The sequence below is a fragment of the Pinus tabuliformis genome, chromosome 6 (genome assembly GCF_031772625.1).
Source record: "Pinus tabuliformis cultivar Carrire ecotype Pingquan chromosome 6, CPIR1, whole genome shotgun sequence".
In the NCBI taxonomy this organism is placed as follows: domain Eukaryota; kingdom Viridiplantae; phylum Streptophyta; class Pinopsida; order Pinales; family Pinaceae; genus Pinus; species Pinus tabuliformis.
In genome coordinates, this window is record NC_142292.1 from 1,452,703,468 (window position 1) to 1,452,727,879 (window position 24,412).

General features: G+C 33.4%; 1 protein-coding gene across 1 annotated transcript; it reads right to left on the reverse strand.

The window, feature by feature from the left end:
* Positions 1-204: 204 nt before the first annotated feature.
* Positions 205-858, reverse strand: LOC149264089 (uncharacterized). Its single transcript, XM_089394989.1, has one exon. It carries the CDS (start codon positions 856-858, stop codon positions 205-207), a length of 654 nt encoding a protein of 217 aa, XP_089251115.1.
* Positions 859-24,412: the final 23,554 nt, after the last annotated feature.

Genomic DNA, 24,412 nt, shown 5'->3' on the forward strand with positions numbered 1-24,412 from the left:
TTCCCCACAGTCCATCGTGAAAGTTCTTAGAGTGTTACCCTCTGCGTCTCTAAAGACTCCTCCAATGCCGGCCTCGCCTGGGTTGTGCTTTGCAGCGCCGTCGAAGTTTAATTTTATGAATCCTTGTGGGGGGTGTCTGTACTGGTTGCTTTCGGCCACTGCTTTGGCCAGTTCTTTTCGAGAACCCCCGCGGGTGACCATACTCTATCTGACCTCTAGTTTATTCAGGATTGTTTCTTCCGTAGTCGAGACCTGCCAATCTTCGTCCCTCCAGCTTTCCGATAGGATTGTTTCCCGAATGTTTCTGATGAATTGCTCCCAGATTGCTGCGGGGGTTCGGGTTTCTGATTTGAAGATGGCCCCATTCCGAGCTTTCCAGATATTCCAGAGGAGGAATCCGGCGGAGAGGAGCCAGGCGCGGTTAACCACCGGGTTCAGGTAAGGCTTTTTCGGCCAATTGACAATTGTGCTTACGATGTTTTGCTGGTTTCTGTGTTGGCGCTCAAACAAATTGTGGTGGTTTTCCCACAGGGAGGAGCTGACGGAGCAGCGGTTCATCAAATGTTCCATGGTTTCCTCTTGGGAGAAGCAGAGGGCGCAGCGGGATGGGCCTTGGCTTCCCTTCTGCAGAATCTGGTCCCAGGTGAGCGCTCTACCGTGTAGAATGGTCCAAATGAAAAAAGAGATTTTAGGCCAGTGCTTAATTTCCCAAAGATTTTTCCATTGATTTGTTTCTGGTTGATGATTTTGGTTGCTATGAAGGTGGTAGGCTTCTGCTATTGTGAAATTTCCTTGAATGCATTTGCCCCATCTGAGAATGTCAGACCCTGTTTTCTTTGCTATTTTCTGAGAAGCCATCTCTGTATAGTAGTCTTGCCATCTGTCGGTTTCTGGTGCTCCTTCCCAGTCCTCTTTAAATTTCCAATTTCGCCAGTATCCAGCCTCGTCAGGCTTCCAGAAGTTGCCGACAGTTGAAGCCCCAGCCTGGGACGAAAAGGCAAGGATGACATGGAGGTTGTCTTTTTGTATGAGATGGTCTCGTTGCTGCCAGGATTCCTCCCAGAATCTGGCTTTGTCCCCTGCCCGAATTTCCCAGAAACTGTGCTCCCTTATCAGGTCCTTGCTGCCTCTCGCCAGGTTCTAGATTGCAGAGCCTCTGGTCTCTGTCGTGCTTCTCAGTTTTTCTTCGATTTCCCCTGCCGCGTCGTATTTTCTTTCCCAAAGCACCTTCCATAGGTCAGGGCCACCCTGAAGCCACCTCCACCAGAGCTTCGCACCCATAACTTGGTTGAGGACGAAGGGGTCGCGGAGTCCTAGACCGCCATCTTTAGGGAGTCGGCAAAGCCACTCCCATGAGATAAGGGCCCACTTTCTTGTTTTGCTGGTCCCCTGCCAGAGGAAGTTTTTGAACAGGGAGACCAGCTTTTGGCTTGCAGTCTTTGGAATTGCTTGGCACGAGAGCTGGTAATTTGGGATGGCCTACAGAACAACTTTCAATAAGGTTATCCGACTTGGGGCATTCAACGAGCGGTGGGTCCAGTTCTCCATTTTATTTCAGATTTTCTTTATTAGTAGATTCCAGTTGGCCGACCGGAATTGGTGCTCATGTAACATGATACCCAGGTATTTGGATGGGAAGGATCCCCTGTTGAAGCCTAGAGTACGAGCCAGGAATCTTTGGACTGCCAAGGAGGTGTTAAAGAAAAACACTTCTGATTTATCTTTATTGATCTCCATCCCGGAGGCTTTGCTGAATTGAGATAAGGATTTGATAATTCTTTGGGCCTCCTTTAGAGTGGCTTGACCGTAAAGCATCACGTCATCTACAAATTGCTGGTGGGAGACCAGAATGTCTTCTCCGCAGATTCGGAGGCCTTTTATCTGTTCCTTGGAAACCTGAGCCTTAACCAATCTGCCTAGGCCTTCTGCGGCTAGGATGAAGAGGAAGGGAGACAGGGGGTCTCCCTGCCTTAGCCCACGGGAGGGAGTGAAAGCTTTAGAGGGGGAGCCATTTAGGAGAATTGACATGATAGGAGAGCTAACCATAGAAAGGATCCATTTTATCCATCAAATCCATAGGCTTTTAGGATACCTTCCAGATAGTTCCAGCTGAGCCAATCAAACGCCTTGGCCAGGTCCAGTTTGATAAGCATGCCTGGGGCACGGGAGCTTTTCAGGGAATGAATCACTTCCTGGGTGACTATGATGCCATCTGTGATCTGCCTTCCTTTGACAAAGCCAGTTTTCTCTGGGGCAATGAGATCTGGCAGGATCGGCTTGAGCCTGTTGACCATGATAGTTGCAAGGATTTTGTAGACAACGTTACATAGGGAGATGGGCCTGAAACCCTGCGGTTCATCTGAGCAGCCAGACTTTGGTATTAACGCCAGGAAGGTGGCGTTCAAACCTTGGTGCATGCGCTTGGAGCACCTGGATTCCTCCACAAGATCAAGCAGATCATTTCCCATGAAGCTCCAAGTCGCCTGATAAAATTCGATGGTGAAGCCATCGGGCCCCGGGGCCTTATTTTTAGCCATTTTGTTTATTGTTTCCTCCAGTTCATCCTTGGTGATTACCCGGAGAAGGGCCAGGTTTTGATCTCTAGAGACTTTCTTGGGAATATGGTGGCTGATTTTGTCTATGTCCTCGGCTCTGTTGATATTTGGTTCGGAGAGAATACCTTTGAAGTGCTCCACCAAGAGATGTTCTATTTCATCCTGCTGAGTCACTCTGTTTCCTTCCTTGTCTTTCAAGGAGAAGATTTTGTTGTGTTGGCGATGGTTTATCATGGCTTTGTGGAAGAATTTGGAGTTTTTGTCTCCTTCTTTGAGCCATTGGATTCAGGATTTCTGCTTCCACAGGATTTCCTCCTGTTTTCGCCTTTCCTCTAATTGGGTGATTACTCTACCTTCCTCCTCTACTAGATCCTGACTTCGACCTTCCAAGATGATTTGCTGTTGGATTCTTTCCATTCTGGATTGGAGTTTGCCCTGCTCCTGTTGGATATTGCCAAATTCTTCCTTGTTCCACTTTTTGATTTTGCTTTTAATTTCTTTGAGCCTTAGCTGAAATGAGTGCATTTTGCTGCGGCCCTCCTTTCCACTTTTGTTGTCCTGCCACCAGCCTCTTACTTTGTCTAGGAAGTCAGGGGCTCTGAGCCAAAAGGACTCGAACCGGAAGGGTCTCTTTTTGTTCTGATTATTTAAGGCTATTTCCAACTTTATTGGCCAGTGGTCTGACCCTGTTGAGGGTAGGATAGAGGCTTCATAGAAGATATCCAGCCCGATTATGTGCTCTGAGATGAGGAATTTGTCCAGTCTTGAAGCAATCTGTTTGGACCCGCCTCTTCTGTTATTCCATGTGAATTTCCCGTTTATGGTTGGGATGTCAACCACTCTTAATTCTGTCTGCACTTCTCTGAATCTTTCCATTTCTGGGTCTTCCCTGCTTATTCCACCTTTTTTCTCTTCTCGAGAAGCGATTAAGTTGAAGTCTCCTACCAGGATCCATCTCTGCTCCTGGTGCAAACTTCGAAGCTTAGTCAGCTGATTGAGGAACAAGTCTCTATCTGCTCGGGTGTGGGGACCATATACAGCCGAGATTACCACCCATTCACTTTGTCCTATTAGTCTGAATCTCCCAGTGAGGATTCTTGGCATTCCTATCCACCAGTCGGCGAGGACTTCAGCTGGGTTCCAGAGAATAGCTATCCCTCCTACACTTCCTTTGGGATCTATAGTGACATGTTCGTATCTTGGTTTTATTTTACTGAGGATTTCATCCATTTTCTGGCCTGGGATTTTGGTTTCTTGGAGAAGCATAATCTGAGGTTTGTCTTTTTTGAGTCGTGCTACCAGATGTCTCTGTTTTCCTTTGCTATTTAAGCCTCTGATATTCCACGATGTCAAAATCATTGGTTAACTTGGGAGAGGGTTTGGAACACCATTGATAGCGGGACTACTTTTCCAATATTGACTAACGTTTCTCCCATGAGTTGTATGGAGTCCTTAATGTTTCTTCTTCCTCCTTTTTTCCCCCCTTTATTTTGTCCATTCTGATGTGGTCTTCTTTCCTTTTGAGTCTCTTGGTTTTCTTCTATTGAGGCTTTGTATTTTTCTAGTTTGGTTTTGTATTGTTGGAAGGTTTCAGTATACAGCTTCTTTTGTTCTTCGGGAATAAACCTCTCGTTCAGGTTCTTCCATTCATGCAGCAAGTTTTCCAACACTTCCTCTTCCTGGCTTAGGTCCTCCCTACTGGACTCCTGGTCTGTCTCCATCCGATCAGTTTGTTCATATGTTTCCTTATCCTGTTCTGGTGTCTCACTCGAGGCTTTTCTTTTAGCTAGGTTCCTTTCACTATTTTCACTGCAGTCTGAGCCTTTATCCTCCTGATTTCCATGAGCTGATCTTCCTCGTTCTCCTCTACCTGTAGTATAGTGAAACTGTCTGGTTTCGCTGTGTCGAGTTGTTTGTCTTTCCTATCTTTCTGGGGGGTTCCTTGTTGGCTTTCCTTTTGTTTCTCACCTCTTGGAATTCCTCCTCGTCCGGCTCTCTCTTTTTTTTTGGGGCCCTCTGTTTTCTTCTTCCTCCCTGGTTATTGGACATTCCTTTGCTAGATGGCCATGGGTATGGCACCTACGACACCTAAATGGGATGTGTTCATAGTCTATGTTCTGCTGCCAAATTTCTTCATGATATTCAAGCTCTATAGTGTCAGGGATGGGGTTTGCTAGGTTCATGTAGACACAGATCCTGGCATACGAGGTGTATCTACCTTTCTTTGTAGTTTCTGCTATTTTCACGAAGCTTCCTATTGAGTTGCCTATTCCTTCCAGGATATCTGGGTCCCAGAAGTCTATGGGGAGCCCAAATAAGCGGACCCAGACAGGAGCAGCCAGAAAGGTTTCTTTGTCAGGGTTATAGCAATCTTCCCAGAAGCGCATGAACAGACCAGCATTATTATAAAAATACGGGCCATTATCAAATACCTTTTCTCTATCTTTCAGGTTAAAGAAGATTACCATAAAGAAGCCTTTTGCTCCCAGCTTGAGCTCAATGTGGCCTTGAGGCTGCCATTTCTGTTGTATCCACTTGGTGAGGTCTCTTTCTGATAGCCAGACTCCGACAAACTTGCAGATAAGGGCATGGTCCCTCATGTAACTTCGGTACTTTTCCAGCTTGTTCGCTGGGATCACATATCTGGGTTTCTCTGTTGTACATGGCAGGCACTTTCCTCTGCGGCCTGATTGCCAGGCCGCTCCTAGCACCAGGCCCGTGTTCTTCCATTCCTCTGACTCCTGGCTACTCTGTCCGTCTCCTACCGCTGTGTCTCAGTAGGAGGGGATCTCTCCCCTCCTGACATTTTCTGTCATGCCTTTGTTGCTTTGGCCGCTGTTAGTTGTTTCTGGACTGGGCTGTGTCGGTTTTCCACACTTCCTTCACGAGTTCCTTAGGTTTTTCACCGCCTTGCTGCCATGAGGGTTTTGAGTTGCAGAGCGCCTTCCACCCTCTCGACAGAGGCTAAATTTTCCTCAAGATTCTCGAAAGCCATTCTAAGAAATTGTTTTAAAAAGAAAAATTATATTCCTATTTACCTGGTAAGGCATTCTAAGAAGAAATCTTTTTCAGTGTGACTGTGTCCTGTTGTAAGCCATCGATCTTTATGTTACACGATGAGAAAATTTTGCATTGTTGGATCACCATAGCACGTGGTGTAACCTACCGCCAAAATGGGGACTGAATCCGCCTCCGGTGATTATGCTACCGTTTGGATCGAGTATACATGTCCCTTTACGAATGGACCATCTTCCCCTTGCTGCCATTTAAATATGGTTATACACCTAGTCTTCTTCATTATGTTTTCCGGGTGATTATGCTGCGGTTTGGAATGAATATACGTGTCCCTTTACAAACAAACCATCTCCCCCTTGTTGCCATTTAAATATGGTTATGCGCCTAGTCTTCTTCATTATGTTTTCTAGTTTTGGCTGATTTTCCGAACGCGAACGTTGTAATTGCTTGCCTTTTATTTGCTTGAGGTATCAATTTTCTCTATCTGTTCGTCCTTGATATAGTCGATTATTTGCCCATCTTTGAGTTTCGTTTTGAATCTTTTCCCTATTCTCTGCCCCCTTTTTCTTCCTAATTTTAGACATATAGTTGTTGTCACGTTATGGCCTGCATGTTGAATGGTCATTATGTCCCACTTTGCTCTTATGCTTTTGGTTTTTGATGATTTAATTTGCTATAATTTTTAAAAAATAGAAATAAATTTTTCTAATATTTTAGATTAGGATTCATTTTGCTCTTATGTTTTTGGTTTTGATGATTTAATTTGTTCTAATCTGTAAAAAATAGTTGCTACTAAGATTGTAGATTGCAAAATTTGAGAGGTTCTTTTTAGCTTGTTTATGCCTTTAAATATTAATAATTATGCCCCATGATTACGTTCGATGTGTATTTTGCCGATTTCATTTAAGGATGCGGATATTAGTGAAGACCTTGACGGGTCCATCCGCATGTTTTAACAACATGCTTCCCAAATGAGTCGTAAATCAAGTAAAATCAGATAAAAAAATCATGAGGAAATAGATGTGTAAGTATGACCTATGGTTTTGTGGGAGGTTTGGCCAAAGAAAGCAGCGAGCTCTCTTTTGCGAGTAGTGACATCCCTGGCCATGCCGAAGCTGGGAAAACCAGGAGTAGAATCCCGTGGGTCTCTGTGCTTCAGTAAACCTTTGAAAACATTTTCAGTTATGATAGACGTGACTCCCTGTACACTGGAAATAGGCGAGGGATTCGTGGGAGTCGAACCTCTGGAAATAGGCGAGGGATTCGTGGGAGTCGAACCTCTGTATAGGCTTTGACATTGCTTCTTGCAATGCATCTGTGTGTTACACCATCCCCATTTGGGTGCAGCACAAGGCACCTAGACAGAGCGCTCTGCTTGCTTGCCATCCGCAGCACTCTTCAGATACAGTGTAGAAATTCATCAGTTCCATGGTGACTAGACCTATCGTCAACGCTGCTAACTGGGCTTCGAACATTGCAAACCTTTCTTATACAACAACATTTTCTGCCTCCTGAATAAAAGAACTTAAATTTTCAATTATTATAAAGAAGATGTTGTAACTGAAATAGTAATGATGAAACACATGTTTAAATACTATATTAAATAAGTCTGTAACTTATAAATAGTATTGAAATGAAAAATAAAAAACTATCAAACACTTATAAAATATGAAACAATACATCATATAAATAAGTTCTCTGACATTAGTGGAGCTCCAACACCATCATCCCCACCCTCTTTGACCTTATATTCGAAAAGTAGTAATAGTTGTCGCATTGAAAGCAAATTCTGTATACGGTGAAACACCTCACATTCACATTTTTGAGGTGCAACTTACTTCTGGTTGATGCCTTCGACTTGAAATCTCGTCAAAGGAGAATTTAAATCAATAGTGTTTGGGTCAATTTTCTTTTAAAGTACTTAGATTTGTGTTGAAGGTGACGAGAACATTGTCCAAAAATTTTGATTAATTTAAAAATTATTTAGATTTTCTCTTTCTCAAAAACGTTAAAAAAACATTATAGGTTGAAAAAAAGAACTAACTGAAATGAAATGGTTTCAATATCCAATAAAAAGGCCTCTTCCATTTTAACTTTTAAGCTCTCTTCCTCATTGGTTTGTTTTGCCACGTTGCAAAATGTACACTGAGGATTTATGAAACACACAAAGCATGTGAATGGACAACCCATCAAATTTCAACAATCCAATAAAATTTTGAAGACGAAAAGGTGGTGGCAAAGAACAACTATGGCCATAACGCTTTAAAATTTTAGCATTCGCTCTTAAATTACAAAACATAACACACATCTCATTAAATTTGAAAGTGGATCACGTATATATATATCTATAATGTTTTTAATAAAATATTTATTTTTTAAAATGAAATTGAAATATTTATAAACCGTATTTTTTTCAAATTTTTAAACCTTTATAATAATATTAGTATAAATTACTTAAATTGAAGTTAAATTTTAAATAAAAATTTGAATTTTGGAAATTATTTTTTATATTTTGTTTGGATTAGATTAAAATGTATTAAAAAATAATTAGATTATATTACCAGCTTAGATCTATCTTAACACCCGATTTATCAAGCTTCGAGAGGGATCAATGAAGTACAAATTTTGAGTGCAAAGTGTCAATGTAACAATTTTGATGGATACTAAGAATATGGTTAATTACAGACAAGCTTCATTGCAATCAATGTGAAACTATTTTTTTCCATTTTCTCATATCGATCATATGAATGAAAAGAGTAGTTGGAATCATAGAGGATTCAAATATTTAACTTCTACTGTTGTGAACTTACTACAACATACTTTATCTTTATTGCTCTCTAATATTAATAGTAATTTTCTCCAAAGTCAATCATTGTGACTTATGGAGTGTATGGTAGTTATTTTCTATTGCCAGGTTTCAACTTAAAGTAATTAACAATGTTGAATGGTGGAAAATGGGAACAATAAGAATGTACCCAATTACAAATTCAAGTAAGCAAACATTTTATTTACGATGAAAATTCAAGTATTGTATTTATGGTTGAATAATTTTTATGTGGTTACATTGAGAGACAGTGTGTATGTTTTGGGGGTGAGAAGGAGAGACAAGGGGAGATAGAGATATAGATGGGAGGTGAGGTAAGAAGAGAGAGGAAAAGACAGGGAGGGAGGAAGAGATATGGATATGGAGAGATAAATGTTAGAGAGAGAGAGAGAAGGGGAGGAGAGAGAGGGAGGGGAAAGGGAGGAAATGAGAGATAGGGAGGGATTGAGAGAGAGATAGAGAAGGAGAGACAATGGGATAAAAAGATATATATGGAGGCAATAGAGATTTTCTTACACGGAAATCATTGCACACTATTAATCTAATTACATTGAAATTAATGTACATCATACATCTTGTTGCATCAAATCAAAAATAAAGATCTACACTAAAATCAATTCATCTAGCGCAAACAATCAAATAGGATTAGAAATCAACATCTCAACTGAAATCAATGCATGTAGTGCAAGCAATCAAATAAGATTATAAATCAATATCTACACTAAAACCAATGCATTTAATGCAAGCAATCAAATATGAGTAGAAATTAAAATCTATACTAAAATCAATACCTCTAGTGTAAGGTATCAAATATGATTAGAAATCAACATCTATAGTGAAATCAATGCATCTAGTGCAAGTGATCAAATAGGATTAGAAATCAATATCTACACTAAACCAATGCATCCTGTGCAAGAAATCAAATAGGAGTAGAAATCAACATCAACACTGAAATCAATGCATCTAGTGTAAGGTATTAAATAGAATTATAAATCAACATCTACACTAAAATCAATGCATATAGTGCATGTGATCAAATAGGATTAGAAATCAAAAAGTACATTGAAATTAATACATCTATTTTAGTGAAAATCTGAAATGTTCATGACTTTCTAGACCTAACTTCTATGTCTGTATTTGTCTCTGTGAGACTCTTTCTTCATCCCTCTCTCTCCACCTTCCATTTTGTGTCTATCTCCCTCCTCCTCTCCTTCTCTCTCTTTTCCTCCCTCTCTCCCCCATCTCACTCTATCTTCCTCTCCCTAGCTTTCTCTATCTTTCTCTTCTTTCCTCTCTCCCCCTGCCATCAATATTTATACCTCCCTCCTTCTCTCCTTATTTGTGTATCTATCTCAACCCCCTAAACATATGCCACACACACTCTCTCTCTCCCCATATTTATCTATATCTCCCTCTTCTATATCTCTCTCTTCCCCTCATCTCTCTCTCTCTCTCTCTCGCTCTCTCTCTCAGACACACACACACTCACTGACTCTCCATATCTCCCTTTCCACTCCCTCTCCACCTTTCTCACACACACACACACACACACACTCACTGACTCTCCATATCTCCCTTTCCACTGCCTCTCCACCTTTCACACACACACACACACACACACACACACACTCACTGACTCTCCATATCTCCCTTTCCACTCCCTCTCCACCTTTCTCTCTCTATGTACTTTTCCCCTTCCAACTCCATCTCTCTCTCCCCATCTCTCTCAAGTCCTCCCTTTTTTTCCTTCCTCTCTCTCCCCTTCTCTCCCACCCCCCTCTGTCTCTGCCCCCATCATACACACACTCTCTATCCACCCTCCAACTCTGTCACTATCTCCCTCCCTCTCTCTTTCTCTCTCTCCCCCTATCCCCCCCTCCATATATATGTCTCTCTATCTTTATACTCTCATTTTCTCTCTCTTCCCTTGTCTCCTCTCTCCCTCATTCCATCTTCATCTCTTCCTTTTCATTCCCTCTCTTTCCCCCTCAAAATCTATTTCTCTCCCTCCATCTCTCCCCCTCCCCTCTATCTTCCTTTCTCTCTCTCAGTATGTCTCTCTCCCACACTCTATTCCCCCTTCCACCTCACTCTCCTTCTTAAATGTGATCCCATTGTATTGTATTTAAGAAAGTATTTAAATTAATAGTATAACATAGTTGGTTACAAAATATTAAACCTATATTTTGGATCAATCATGTTAAAAAAAATACAATAATAAAAATATTAACACAATCACCCACTAAATTTCCTCTATCATTGTTAGTCATTTTTCTTTCTCACTTCGTTTGGATCCTTGGTTAAGATGCATCTATCCTAGTTCTTTATAATATTATTTATATTATATAAATTTCACATATGTATATATAAAAGTATTCTCATTTTTTACTTTATTAAAACCTCCATTTAATCACTATGAAAATATTGTTAATATTCGTGAGGATAACGGGTTTAGATATACCTCAAAACTAATTATAACATTTTTTCTCTTATATTTAATTAAAAAATGTTATAAAATAAAATTAAAATACAATATTTGTAAAATATTTTTATTTTGAGATAAGTTATTGTTTTTGGGCATGTGGTATTGATAAGCTATAAGCTAGGGTATTGGTCTATGGTATTGTAGAAAAACCTGCTTAGAAATTAATAGTATCCATTGTAAATATTCATGATTAAAAATATTGTCATATTGTAAATGTTAAGTTTTTATTCGCTTATTAATTAAATTTATAGATGAAACACATCTATATTAAGTGTTACAAATATATTGGTCACATAAAATATAATATTACAATATTATATGTTACCCAATATTTATAACCACCCCCACATAATAAATAGTGACCATGGGTGGGGAGAAATACTAATTAAAATATAATATTATTAAATTTTACCTAATATTTCAGGTCACCCCACCATAAATATTACATTCTACTCAATATTTCCCCTCATATTGAGTCTAACTTCCTACAACTAAAAACGTGAATGCAACAAAATATAAATTTACCTGATTATTATTATTATTATTCGAAGAAATCAACTAGAAATGTTTGTTTACTTGGTTGGTTACTTTATTGTTGCCATTTTTATTATGAAGTTGCAATCGAGAAAATTGCTTTTCTCTTTGACATTTATATCAAAAAATCTATTCATATTATTAAAATCTATTCATATTATCAATATGAAATATTGATATTATTTTATGTTATATATATAATTTATATTTAAAATAAACTAATATTTTTTATTTTAATTTTATAAACCAATTTTAGTTATGTATTTTACTATTTTAATATTACAAAAATATTAGGGCAATATCTTTCTCGCTGACTATAATATTGCATTTTTAAATATATTTATTTCTTTATTACATAACTTATAATTATTTTATTATATTACTTTATCTTATATACATAATTTATATTTAAAATAAATTACTAATTTTTTATTTTTTTAAGATTTTATAAATCAACTTTAATTATATTTTTTACTATTTTAATATTAAAAAAAAAAATTGTTGCCAGAGACTGGATGCCGGCACTCTCTTCTTAGTCAATTTTTCTGTTTTTTTTTTTTTTTAATTTATTTATTTATTCTTATTTTTTTTTAGTAAACATCATAATTTTATAGTATATATAATTATCAATATTTAATTTTATTAAATAAATTAAAAAAAATTTAATTAATTAATATCTTTCTCTCTCTCTCTATATATATGTATAATTTTAATAATAATTATTAAATTAATTTAAATAAATAAATAATTACATCTTTAACCTTAAAATTATTTCATTTTTATTTTAATTAATTTCCATAAAAATAAACTAACCATTAAATTATTATTGAATATAAATACTCGTCAACCTAATATTATGATTTTAATTAATATATCTATATATATATATATGTGTGTATAATACCAATATTAATTATTAAATAATTTGAATAAATAAATAAATTTTCTTTTTAAAACCAACGATTGAAATAATAAATCCTAACTTTTAATAACCTAATATTATAATTATATATATATATATATATATATATATATATATATATATATATATATATAAATTCCGTTTTAAAACCAACCATTTTACCTAATTTAACTTATTTTCATAGAAAAATAATAATAAAAATAATAATAATATTAAATTAATAAATAATAATTTGACCTCGCTCCTAAAGTCAAAATTAGCCATTAGTCAATCTAGCCGTTGGAGACTCTGCTCAGACTATTTATCATGCTAGGCTGGATCTGTTTCTTCAACTTGTCCTGACGATGAACCACACTAGTTGGTTCGAAACGCGTCGACAAATGTATGTCTACATGTGATTGACGATGAACCACACTAGTTGGTTCGAAACGCGTCGACAAATGTATGTCTACATGTGATTTACGCCGAAGTTTTTCTTGCAGATCTTTTTTACTCACTATAATATTACATTTTTTAAATATATTTACTTATATTATGAGGTTGCAGTGGAGGAGATTGTTTTCTCTCTCATATGTATATTAAAAGATAATACGAGATATTGATGTTATTTTATCTTATATGCTTAATTTATATTTAAAATAATTTTTAATTTTTTAGTTTTTAGTTTTTTGTTTAATTTTATAAACCAATTTTAATTATATTTTTTACTATTTTAATATTAGAAAAAAATTTGGTAAGATATTTCTTGCTTACCATAATATTGCATTTTTAAATTTATTTATTTATTTATTGCATATTTTATACTCTATCTCACTATATTATTTTATCTTATATTCATAATTTATATTTAAAAAAAATTAATAATTTTTTTTTAAAGATTTTATAAACCAATTTTAATTAATATAACCATTATTACAATAAAACAGAAATATTTATTCTAATTAATATTGAAAATGATTAAAATCAATATAAATACAAAGTAATAACAAAACAGCGATAATAAATAATTAGAATAAATGTAATTAATAAATAATAAATTAATTAATTAAAACAAATAGAATTAGAACATTGAAAATTAATAATTAATGAAAAGAAATATAATTAACATAATAAAAAATAATCACAATAAATAAATAATTAAAATAATCAAAATAGATAATTAATCAAAATAATTACAATATTAATCAAAATAAATATAATTAAAATACAAATACAGTTAATATAACCATAATCTTAAAAAAATTAATAACAATAAATAAATAAATAATAATAATAATAATAATAATAATAATAATAATAATAATAATTAAATTAAATTAATTCTGTCACAATTTTAAAAACTCTAAATTTCACAAATACAATCAAAATATAATAAAACAATTAAAATTATAATTAACAAATCCTAATATCTATCTGCTAAACATACATCTCTATATATTTGGAAAAATCAGATCAGTCTTTAAACAATCTCTCACATCCTCAAGATAAACGTCAATTATAAAGAAACTAATGCAATGTATCGGGAAGAAATTATACAAAACCAATTTTAGTTATATTTTTTACTATTTTAATATTACACAAAAATTTTGCAACATCTTTCTTACTCGCTATAATATTACATTTTTAAATATATTTACATTTTTAATACATTTATTATTTATATGTTGCTTAATTTATAATTTATTACACTATAATATTACTGAATTGTCTTTAGTGAGACTTTTTCAAATCGTTTCCGATGGGTTTTTTCATTTAATTTCTCTAAAATATGGGAGACAAACTTCATGAGTAACCCATATATACACTCAAAAAACCAGAGAAACTTCATGGGTAATCCCTATCTACAATCAAAAATCCAATTTAAATAATAAAAATCAAGATTTCATCCTAATTTTTCTACTGGATTCTAACACTGGAAAGTCCAGAAAGTCGCACTAAAGACAACTCCTAATATTACATTTTCTATATATATATATATATATATATATATATATATATATATATATAAAAGTGATGTGGATTTGCATTAATAGAATAAAATGGGTATTTATAATATTTTTTTCATATTTTTTTTAATTATATAAGTAGGAAATTATTTCATAATATTTATTTTTAGAAAAAGTATATCATAATTTAGTTATTAACTAATAGTAAAGAGTTATTATTGTTTTTTATTGGTTAATGTAGGTTGATTCATTATTGCAATTGTAATTAAAAAAAAAAAAAACTATATCATCTAAAATAATCTAATGGCAATTTATAACGAAGTAGACTTTCACTCTTGTTAGATGTATTTAGTTCTCTACCTATTAACGTGTGACCTTACATCCAAGCAAGATGAGCTCTTAGCTAATAAAAAACAATCTTTTTTTTGGTAGGTAACTATTTAATTCTCTACCTATTAAGGTGTGACCTTACATCCAAGCAAGATGAGCTCTTAGCTAATAAGAAACAATCTTTTCTTTTTGCTAGGTAAGCACTCACAAGGGATTTGAACCAGTGACCGGGTAGGTAAGCACCCATGGGGGATTTGAACAAGTGACCTATGGCAAGGAGTACCTTAAGAGTACACCCATTCACCATCAATCCAAAGCCCTATGGGCTAATAAAAAACAATCTTATGTCTTATTCCAAACCCCTTTTTTTCTTAGAATGTGGTAAAACCTATCATACTTCAATGGTCATCAGAAGGCAAAGCTTCACTAGTAACTCTTACAAAATGTAACTCGTAACTCTTACCAAATGTATGTGGGTCTTCGCCATTTATCTATATTCTTAGATCCAAAAAATGCAAGTTCTTAGTCAATTACAAGCACTTTTAGGTCTTAATCCAAAATGAATGGTGGTTTCAACCTAAATAGTATTCACAATAAAATCATTGCCATTTGTAGTTATATTTGTAGTTATAGTTAAAACTAACTTCAATATAATCATGCAATATTTTATTTGTTTGTTTTTTCACTATTCATCCAAAAGAAGAATAAAGTTACATTTTATATATACAATAACACCTCATGACAATTTTAGAAAAAATGAGCATAGGGCAAGATTACCACTACCACGCTAAGTGGCATTTACAAACATTAACCTAAAAAAACAAAAAAAGCAATCTGAGAGAGACGATTAAGGCATTTACAAACATTAACCTAAAAAGACACAAAAAATTTCAAGAACCGAGCTGCCAACATTGACATAATGGGTCAAAAACCCCAACAACATTTAGCAAAACAAAAAAGACTAAGAGTAATCATCATAAAACTAAAAAGGGAATAGGCCACCCAAAAATCCCATAAAACAAGCCCATAACTCAACATCAAATGTAATGGAGCACCAGAAAAAGAAAAAAAATAAAAAATTGTGGCAACATCATAGCGAGTATATAAAATTTTAGTAGGCTTAATAATTAAGAGTGTGTTTTTTTGTGAGAGGTCGTAAGTTCAAATGTAATAGCACATGTAGAATAGACTAGCACATCTATAACGGTGGATAAGATGTCTTCACAAAAATTTGGACCATTTTGAAGGTAGATTAGCCCACATGGAAAAGCATGTTCACTATGAGTTCTGACCTCCAACATCCCCTAGTTTAGGACTGGACTGTCTATAATTGGTAACATCTAATGCAAAATGGCTCTTTCTTTATTTCATTTTTTTTAATGTCTAGAGGAATCAATAACTAAGGTAGTCGTTTGATAACTAGAGTTGTCTTTTACTAATTTGATACAATGTGTGGGAATTTCCAAGAATTAGAACCTACATATAATAAAATTGCAAAGCATATTTGTGTGGTTGAATCCCTTATGTTAGCTAAGATGGATCCCCATGCAGCATGGTGCAAGCTCATAACTTTTCCAAAGAATGTGGATTGAACAATGTGAAGCAAAAATTGAAAATTATTTGCTTCAAGCAGAGAAGGTACAAAAATGCACATGTAGAGTTTTGTTTTTGTTTTTATTTTTTTCCATGTATCAGACATTCTATTCAAGTAACTTAACGATAATTATGAAATTTATGTATCACACCAATCCTTCTCCTCCATTATACCTTGAGATACAATAATTCATAAATCAACACATTTGAAATCAAATTATGTGCATGTAGAATGTAAAAGATGGCAAGCTTTTGATCAAGTGAGATAGTTCAATATTGAAAAATGGTCACAAACAACTATGAGAGGAGAATGAAATATGCACCAAACCTATGTGGAAGGAAACAATCTCAACATCAAATGTACACTTCACAACATTTTTTCACTTTTTTGGAATATAGTCTTCTTTATAAGGCATAAAAGGCGTTTTTTGTTTATTTATAGGCCCCTGCTTGGTCGAATACATAACCAAGTCTCGCAGTATATCATGCTGAATAAATGAAACTTTATAAGACATAAAAGGCCTTTTGTGTTTATTTATAGTCCCCTGGTTGGTCAAATACATAGCCAAGTCTTGCATAACATCATGCCGAATAAATGAAAGCTCAGGGTTGCTACCATAAAAGTTCACTATGGTACCTCTGAATAATGAGTTAATTTCTTATGTCATCTAAAAGAATTATTTAGTCAATTCTCAACAAAAGTTCCACTTCTATCCTATCAAATAATGTAAAGTTGTTATGTCAACGACTAGCTTTATTGATATATCTATTTTGTAACTCTTCTTTAAACTACTTCATCCAATGGAAAATGTTGATTTCGTCACTTTGGAAAAGAACTTTGAATATAAACCCCCTCTGTCACAAACTAGTCTAAATGCCCAAAAGATGTTAAGGACAAGCAAAGGCTTATCCAATCACCTTAAGAGCAAGTGGTAAAAGATTACAAGCTTTTGATGAAGTGAGAGAGTTTAATATTGAAAAATATAGCTCTTCTTTAAACTACTTCATCCAATGGAAAATTTTGAATACGTCACTTTGGAAAAAAACTTTGAATATAAGTCCCCTCTATCACAAACCAATCCAAACGCCCAAAAGAAGTTATGTAAGGACAATCAAAGGCTAATCCAATCAACTTAAGAGCAAGTGGTAAAAGACTATAAGCTTTTGATGAAGTGAGAGAGTTTAATATTGAAAAATATCATCTTTTTTATCAAATATTTACTATTGGAACATGGAATAGAATATTTGAGGATTGGAGACAATCTATGTTTTAAAGGTTATACAATATGTAAACTTGGAACAATGTAAGTGATTTCTTTTTATCTTATAGCTTTTATTTCCATTTTGTTTACTAATTTTTATATTTAGTGTCTTCTATATGTTATGACTCTTCTCAAATTTATGCCTTATGGCGTTTCTTTTGCAACATCTTGGACAATTTCTAGTTATAGGACAAATTTTGCCAATTTATATTTCTCCCCTCAAAAAAAATTCTTGTAATTCAATGATGAGGTAGAAAATTTGATAGATCTCTTTCAAATTACATATATGTTGTGCATATACAACTACCTAGATATCACATTTACATAGATCTGAATTTAAAATTGTTTATACATATATCACATACAATATTAGAAAATCTATAAATATATATCAACTAATAATACAACTCAAGAAATAATTATATACATAAAAATATATACTTTACAAACCAAAAGATTTAAAATAAGTACCTCTAACAAGATATGATGATATGACACTATTCACCCAAATAGAATTTAAAAATACTTAATAAAAATATAAACATTTTTTATACATATTTCTGGTTATCAATCCAATAGAATTTTTGTATCTCCAAAAAGTATAATGTTAGTCCTACTCTATAATCCTATCCTATTTTTAAATATAGACTGATTCGATATAAATAGTAAATTGTGTATGGAAAGCAAAAGTAGATAATAAATAAATAGTGCATTTTGCCAAGGAAAGTAGAGATAGATCAAAATATCTATACACCGTTATGTTGTTGTGTTTTTTTGGTGCAGATGTAATCTGTGTGTACTTTCCACCCAAGGCAAGCCACGAAAGAAATTACTCCCCATTACCCTTACAAACAACTTATCAAGCATAACAACATTCCTCGTTAACCTTACATGCCATCTCCTTCAGGTTGTCTAGCCAAAGAGTCAATATTTTAGCTCTAAGTTTTCTACCTATTCTACCATCAAATATTTGCGTCATCAGTATCCTCTATAATAAAAACAAAAATGCTAATAAATTAACCTTTAAGGTAAAAGCTGAGAAATTAACTTACCCTATTGTTACTTTCCTTGGAGATATCATCCAGGTGGTATTAAAAGCAACTAAGAATTGTAAAAACGGTCAACCATGTACTCAAATCGTCACATTTAATTTCTCCCATCAGGTTTGTGGTCAAAATATTTTGAAGTACCTCGAGCTTCATTGGGAAAATATTTAGTGCCGCTCGTGAATTAAGCTCCACACTCAATGTTGTGTATAATTACAATTGTCTATTTTTGTCTTTTGTCTTGACCAACGGTGGGTAGTGCAATTTTCAATGAACTTAGAAGAAAACTTCATGTAGATGAATGGGAGGAACGCTAAATGTTACCTATTGATTTGCTGAGAACATGAAAGAGCAATTTCCTAGAGTAAAAACTCTATATACTTCAGATTGACTGGAGAAATTTTAAACTTGTTCAGCCCTATGCATTTTTTTATTATTATTTTTTTTCAAGAGAGGTGTTTTGTTACAAGATGCTCAAAATTAGTGATGGTGACCGATGATAGAAAACAGGTTATAATGCATTTAAAACTCAAAAAGGATGGGGTACTTACGTGAATTTAGAAAACTCAAACTTCAAAAATGTTAAAGAGTCCTAGGGAAAAAGGGAAGTTGGAATATCCAAGGTATTATTTTGTAGAGCATTTTGTTTCACTCATTTTAATGATGTTGAACTGATCCGTTTTAACAATGTCATGAAATCTCCATACTTTCAAGCTATGTCGACTTCGAAAACAGAATGTGATCATTTGTGTATAAGAGGCAGTGGAAAATTTTAGATGGCACTGTAAAGTCCCAAAATGGTGCCATCTACTTAAGATCATAGAGATATTTACTGTCTTTTCAATAAAGATTCCAGAGATAATGGAGGCAAATTAAGTTATCACCTAATGCACTCAAACTATCTATTTCCATTTCCATCTATACCCTTCAGCCACAACCTAGTTTTTTGAAAAAAAATGCAAGATGTTATGAATGAAAAAGTAAAAGGTTTTATATGCAAAAAGAAAATCCAATTAATACGGTTGTTCCATGAGTATTATTTTGATTCAATACATAAATTAATACCCCTACAAAACATAGGAGTAATTTGGAGGGCCAATGATTCGGCCAAAAACTAAAATGTTGTATATGCAAAATGAAAATCCAATTAATATGGTTGTTCCATGAGTATTATGTTAATTCAACACATAAATAAATTAATACTTGTACAAAACATAGGAGTAATTTGGAGGGGCAATGATTTGGCCCCTTTTTGTGCTTGTGATCATCGAAATGTTTGGTTAAAATTTGACTTTGAGCCCAAAACTTACTCAAAGGAGAGAAAAGGAGGACATCTTATGCCCATTTCATATACTACCTGAATATTTTGACCTAGTTGTTGTACATTCAGTTCCAGTATATTCATGGGCTCTGCAATCACAATAAGTTCAACCCTAAGGGTCATTTTATATGATTGATTTTCTAGTGTTGCAAATTCTTGAGATATTTGAAGATTTAATTAACAATCATTAAATTCCAAAATATTCTGAAAATTTGTAATTGAAATAATATTTAACCATTAAAAAAATTAACTTTTTCATCGGAAACAACAACAAATTAACCCATGTTTAAGTCCAGGCAGCCAATCCCATTAAAATATCTTAAACTTTCTCCTTAATAAAGAGAATATGAATGTTGTATATCTCACAACTGATGCTTGTGATAATAGACTAAATAAGGAACCTATGTTATGGTTGAAGACCAAATCCATAAAATGTGAAATTGTTAGTGACTTCAAATTACAAAAAAAATTCTAGTTTCTGATATGACACAATAATGATTTGTGATAATAGATTAAATAAGGAAACATATGTTATGGTTGAAGACCAAATCCATACAATGTCAAATTGTTATTGACTTCAAATTATAAAAAAATCTAGTTTCTGCTATGGCACAATACAATAATGGAGACACTATCATGTGGGCCTTTTGAAGAAATTTCTCCAATCTCTCCTCCCACCTTGTCGAGAGTGTGTAATTCCCTTGAATATAGGGACCAATTGGAATAGAGAGAGTTAATGTATCGAAATTTTGAGTGGACCAAATATGAATAACCATATTAGAGTTTTTGTGTTTAGCATAATCAACTCGTTAAGTAGTTAACAAGTTAAATAAGTTACCGTCTGACTATAACTTTAGGTAAAATAAGCATTTATTTTTTAAAATCTAAAATATTTTAAAACTTCAACACCCTTAAAACTTTACCAAAATACGTAGAGAATAGTAATAAAGGTAATTATAACGCCTTTGGAAATAAACTCCTTTACAAAGTACATGTGGCGCTGTGTTGAATATTTTATCATAAGAGGTTGGAAAAAAATCCAAATACCGAAGCAAGGCTATGGAGGTATTTTAAAAATTTGAATGCCTATGGAAAAGCAGGTTCCATCTTGCAGCAATATTAAAGGGTACAATGCAAAATATATGTCCGCAATCAGCATGCATAGGTCATGGTGACTTACTATGGATGGTAGTGGAGGTTGGAGTAGGTATAATTGGGATTGGAATTGGAATTGGAATTGGAATTGGAATGATTATTGAAATTTTCTATATATTTTATATAAAGAATATATATATTTCATCAATTTTATAAAAGTTTATTATATAAAAATAATTGTATTAAATTAGATGTTTAGTTTTAAAATTCCAACGTTTGAAAAGTAATTTGTTGATTCTATTGAAATTCGATCACAAGAATGTAAGGAGGATACATAAGAAAAACAAATCATTGGCCATTTAAACTAGATAATTTTTATTATAGAATGGTCTATATAAACCCTTGTGGCAGCTAGAGTTGTGCCCTAGCCATCCAATCTTTGATTTGTTGTTTTGGATTTGTGTCGATCATTCAATAGTGAATCCCTATGATTAAACATAGAAGACATTTTATTTTTTTCAGGTATGGTTATTGGTCAAGCTAGTTCTTCTTAGGTTTAATACAACTCTTTGCTGAAATTTGGTTATTGTCTTCAAGTGGTTCAAGAAATTCCTTTCCTCAATCGTGTGGATGAGGAAGCTTTCTATTGTGAAATATATTTTTATGAAAATGATTTGGTTTGTATGTTTAATGAATATTGATCGTGGCTAGCAGATCGACAAAAATGGATCTATGAGTTATGGATGCCCTTTTGGTGGTCAAACTAAACATTTACCCTATGGCTAGGGGTTTTTGTTGTTGTGCTTTTTGAAAATATAAAGGACAAGAAGGGCATATTTAAATATGGACCATGCTCTTGGGGCAGTGTTGGTCACTTCATGCACCCCTTTACTTTTCATCTTGTAAGAAATCAATCTCCACAAACCAAGTTTGGACTTCATGCACCCCTCTACTTTTCATCTTGTAAGGACATCAATCTCCACAAACCAAGTTTGGGTGATGCTTCCAAATCCTTATGGAATCTTACATGGTTTTATTCTATTGGGAGTGCAATGGGAAATTTTTACTGTCATTGGTATTAAACATAAAACTAACTCAAGACTACTTATGCTTTCATTTTTGAGGAGGTAGACTTCAAGAAGGGTTTCCCCGTGAAGATTAGTTTAACCACAGAAAATTATGCTTGGTTTCAAAAGCTCAACTATGATAATATTTCATTTTCGTGTAGAGCATGCTAGGAAATGAGGCATGTAATTAAACCACTCCCCCCCTCCCGCCACCCCCAAGAAAATACCAAAAACAATCACTAAGGCCCAAATAGTGGGAAGGAGCAGAAGGCGATCACTATACGATATACAAAGAGGAAGAACTTCAAGACAAGAAAGGACTAGAAAACAATAAGGAAGCATATATAGCCAAATAAATGGAAAAATCATGTGGCAATGTGAATTCTCTGGTAGCTAGTAAGGATTCTCCGGACACAAAGCTACTAGAGAAAATAAATAATCTCTCATGGAAAATCGATCTCATCTAGAAACTGGAAAGAATAATTTTGAAAATGCATCTTCTTGGGTAGATTAGGTAGGAAGATCACAGGAATAATATTGTGCTCTTGCCAAAGAATGATCTACCTGCATTTCCCGATGATGTAGGTTAGACTTAAGTTGGAAATAGAAGAAAAAGTTATTCAGGAAGAAAAAAAAGAAGTAAGACTATATCAAAATAGGAATAGTGAAAAATGAAATGTAAATGTGTCGAAATATTGAGGATTCTTTAGAAAAAATTACTTGAAAAATGACTGAAATTTGTGTGTCATGAGAAACTTGTTGAATAATTTAGATTGAACTTAAATAGTCAATATCAAATTTGCAATCCTTTGATATATCTCAAATATATAAATAATTCCAAACACATATATATCTATTCTAACACAAATGAAATAGATTTAAAAAAAAAACAAAAAAAAATATTTGTATTCATTTATTTATGATATCGCCATTTTTATTTTTACATTTTTTCATAATTTTATTTTATAACAAAAATTTCTTCCTAAAATGAGTTATATTCGTCCAATTTATAAAATAAAAAATATTCAATAGACTAAAACAATTTATAAACTAAAAAAATAAATTAAATAACAAAAAATGTCACCCAAAATTATATTTATTTGCTCATAATAAATATAATTATACTATAAAACCTCCCCCACTAATACACCCCCCACTAATACACCGAATCTTCACTACGATTATCAATCTTCTCACAGTCATTATCAACGCCATTCTCTATTTGTTCAATTCTCCACTAAAATTCCATTGGTCTGAACGTTTTATTAAAAAGATGGATAGACGGAATAAGGTATGTAGGGCTCAATAGAGTTAATAAGTTGTTGGAATTTGTTGACAGCATTTAGTTATTTTTATGTTTTAGCGTGTTTTTTTGGGAACTTGGAGATGTGATTGTAAGTTGGTGTAAAATTGTATTTTTTAATCAGGGAAATCATATGTTTAATAAATAAATGGATTTGGTAATTTAAATTTTTTGGAATATTTAAATGGTTTAAAATATATAATTTTTATTTTTATTTTAAATAATTTAAAAAAAAATCAAAAGTAGAAAAGAAAATTACACATTAAAATTGTGTAAAATAGATAACTCAAACATTGAATTTAATCTTATCTTTTCCTCGATTTGGTCTAAAATTAACTATGGAAAACCCAAAACAAAACTCAGGCTATTTACACTACTCTGACTCGTTTGATTTTTGCGTTGATATCAATTTCAATCCTATGTGGTTTTTAAGGTTTGAGTTATATATATATATATATAACGATATTATTTATAGATACATGGTTGAAGTACGATTTCGGAAAAGCATCTCACAGTCATAAACATTAACTAATTGAACTCAAATAACAATGTTGTTAACATGCACCTATCGTCATATAGAGTGCTAAAAATTAGCAATACACATTGATTCAAGACAGTGGTATCATCATTTAGATAAGGAGTGCTTATCTTTTAATCCGGTATGAAGAAAGTTTTTCAACTGAAATCGCTTATGCACTCATACAGAGGGTTTTAAGATAATATTTGACATATTTTTTTGTGTACATTGTTTTAACTTCAGATATATATATATTTTTAATTTGTCGTAAATATTGTCTTTAAGTAGGTGTCTCAAATTATTATTTCTATAAAGACAATATATAACACAAGCATTATTGTATTTTAAGAGACAATTTCATATATATATATATTTTCCGGATACAATAGTTTCAATTAAAGACATATTGTCTTTATAGAGACAATATGCCTTTAATCCTAGGTGTTTTTTTTGATATAGAATAGAAAATTATATTTAAAAACAATATAATATCACTTTTTTCTCTTTAAAAACAATATAAGATAATGGGTCTAAAAAATATTTCACATTATTGAAATCAAAGTATCTAATTAAAAACAAATTACAATATTATTGACT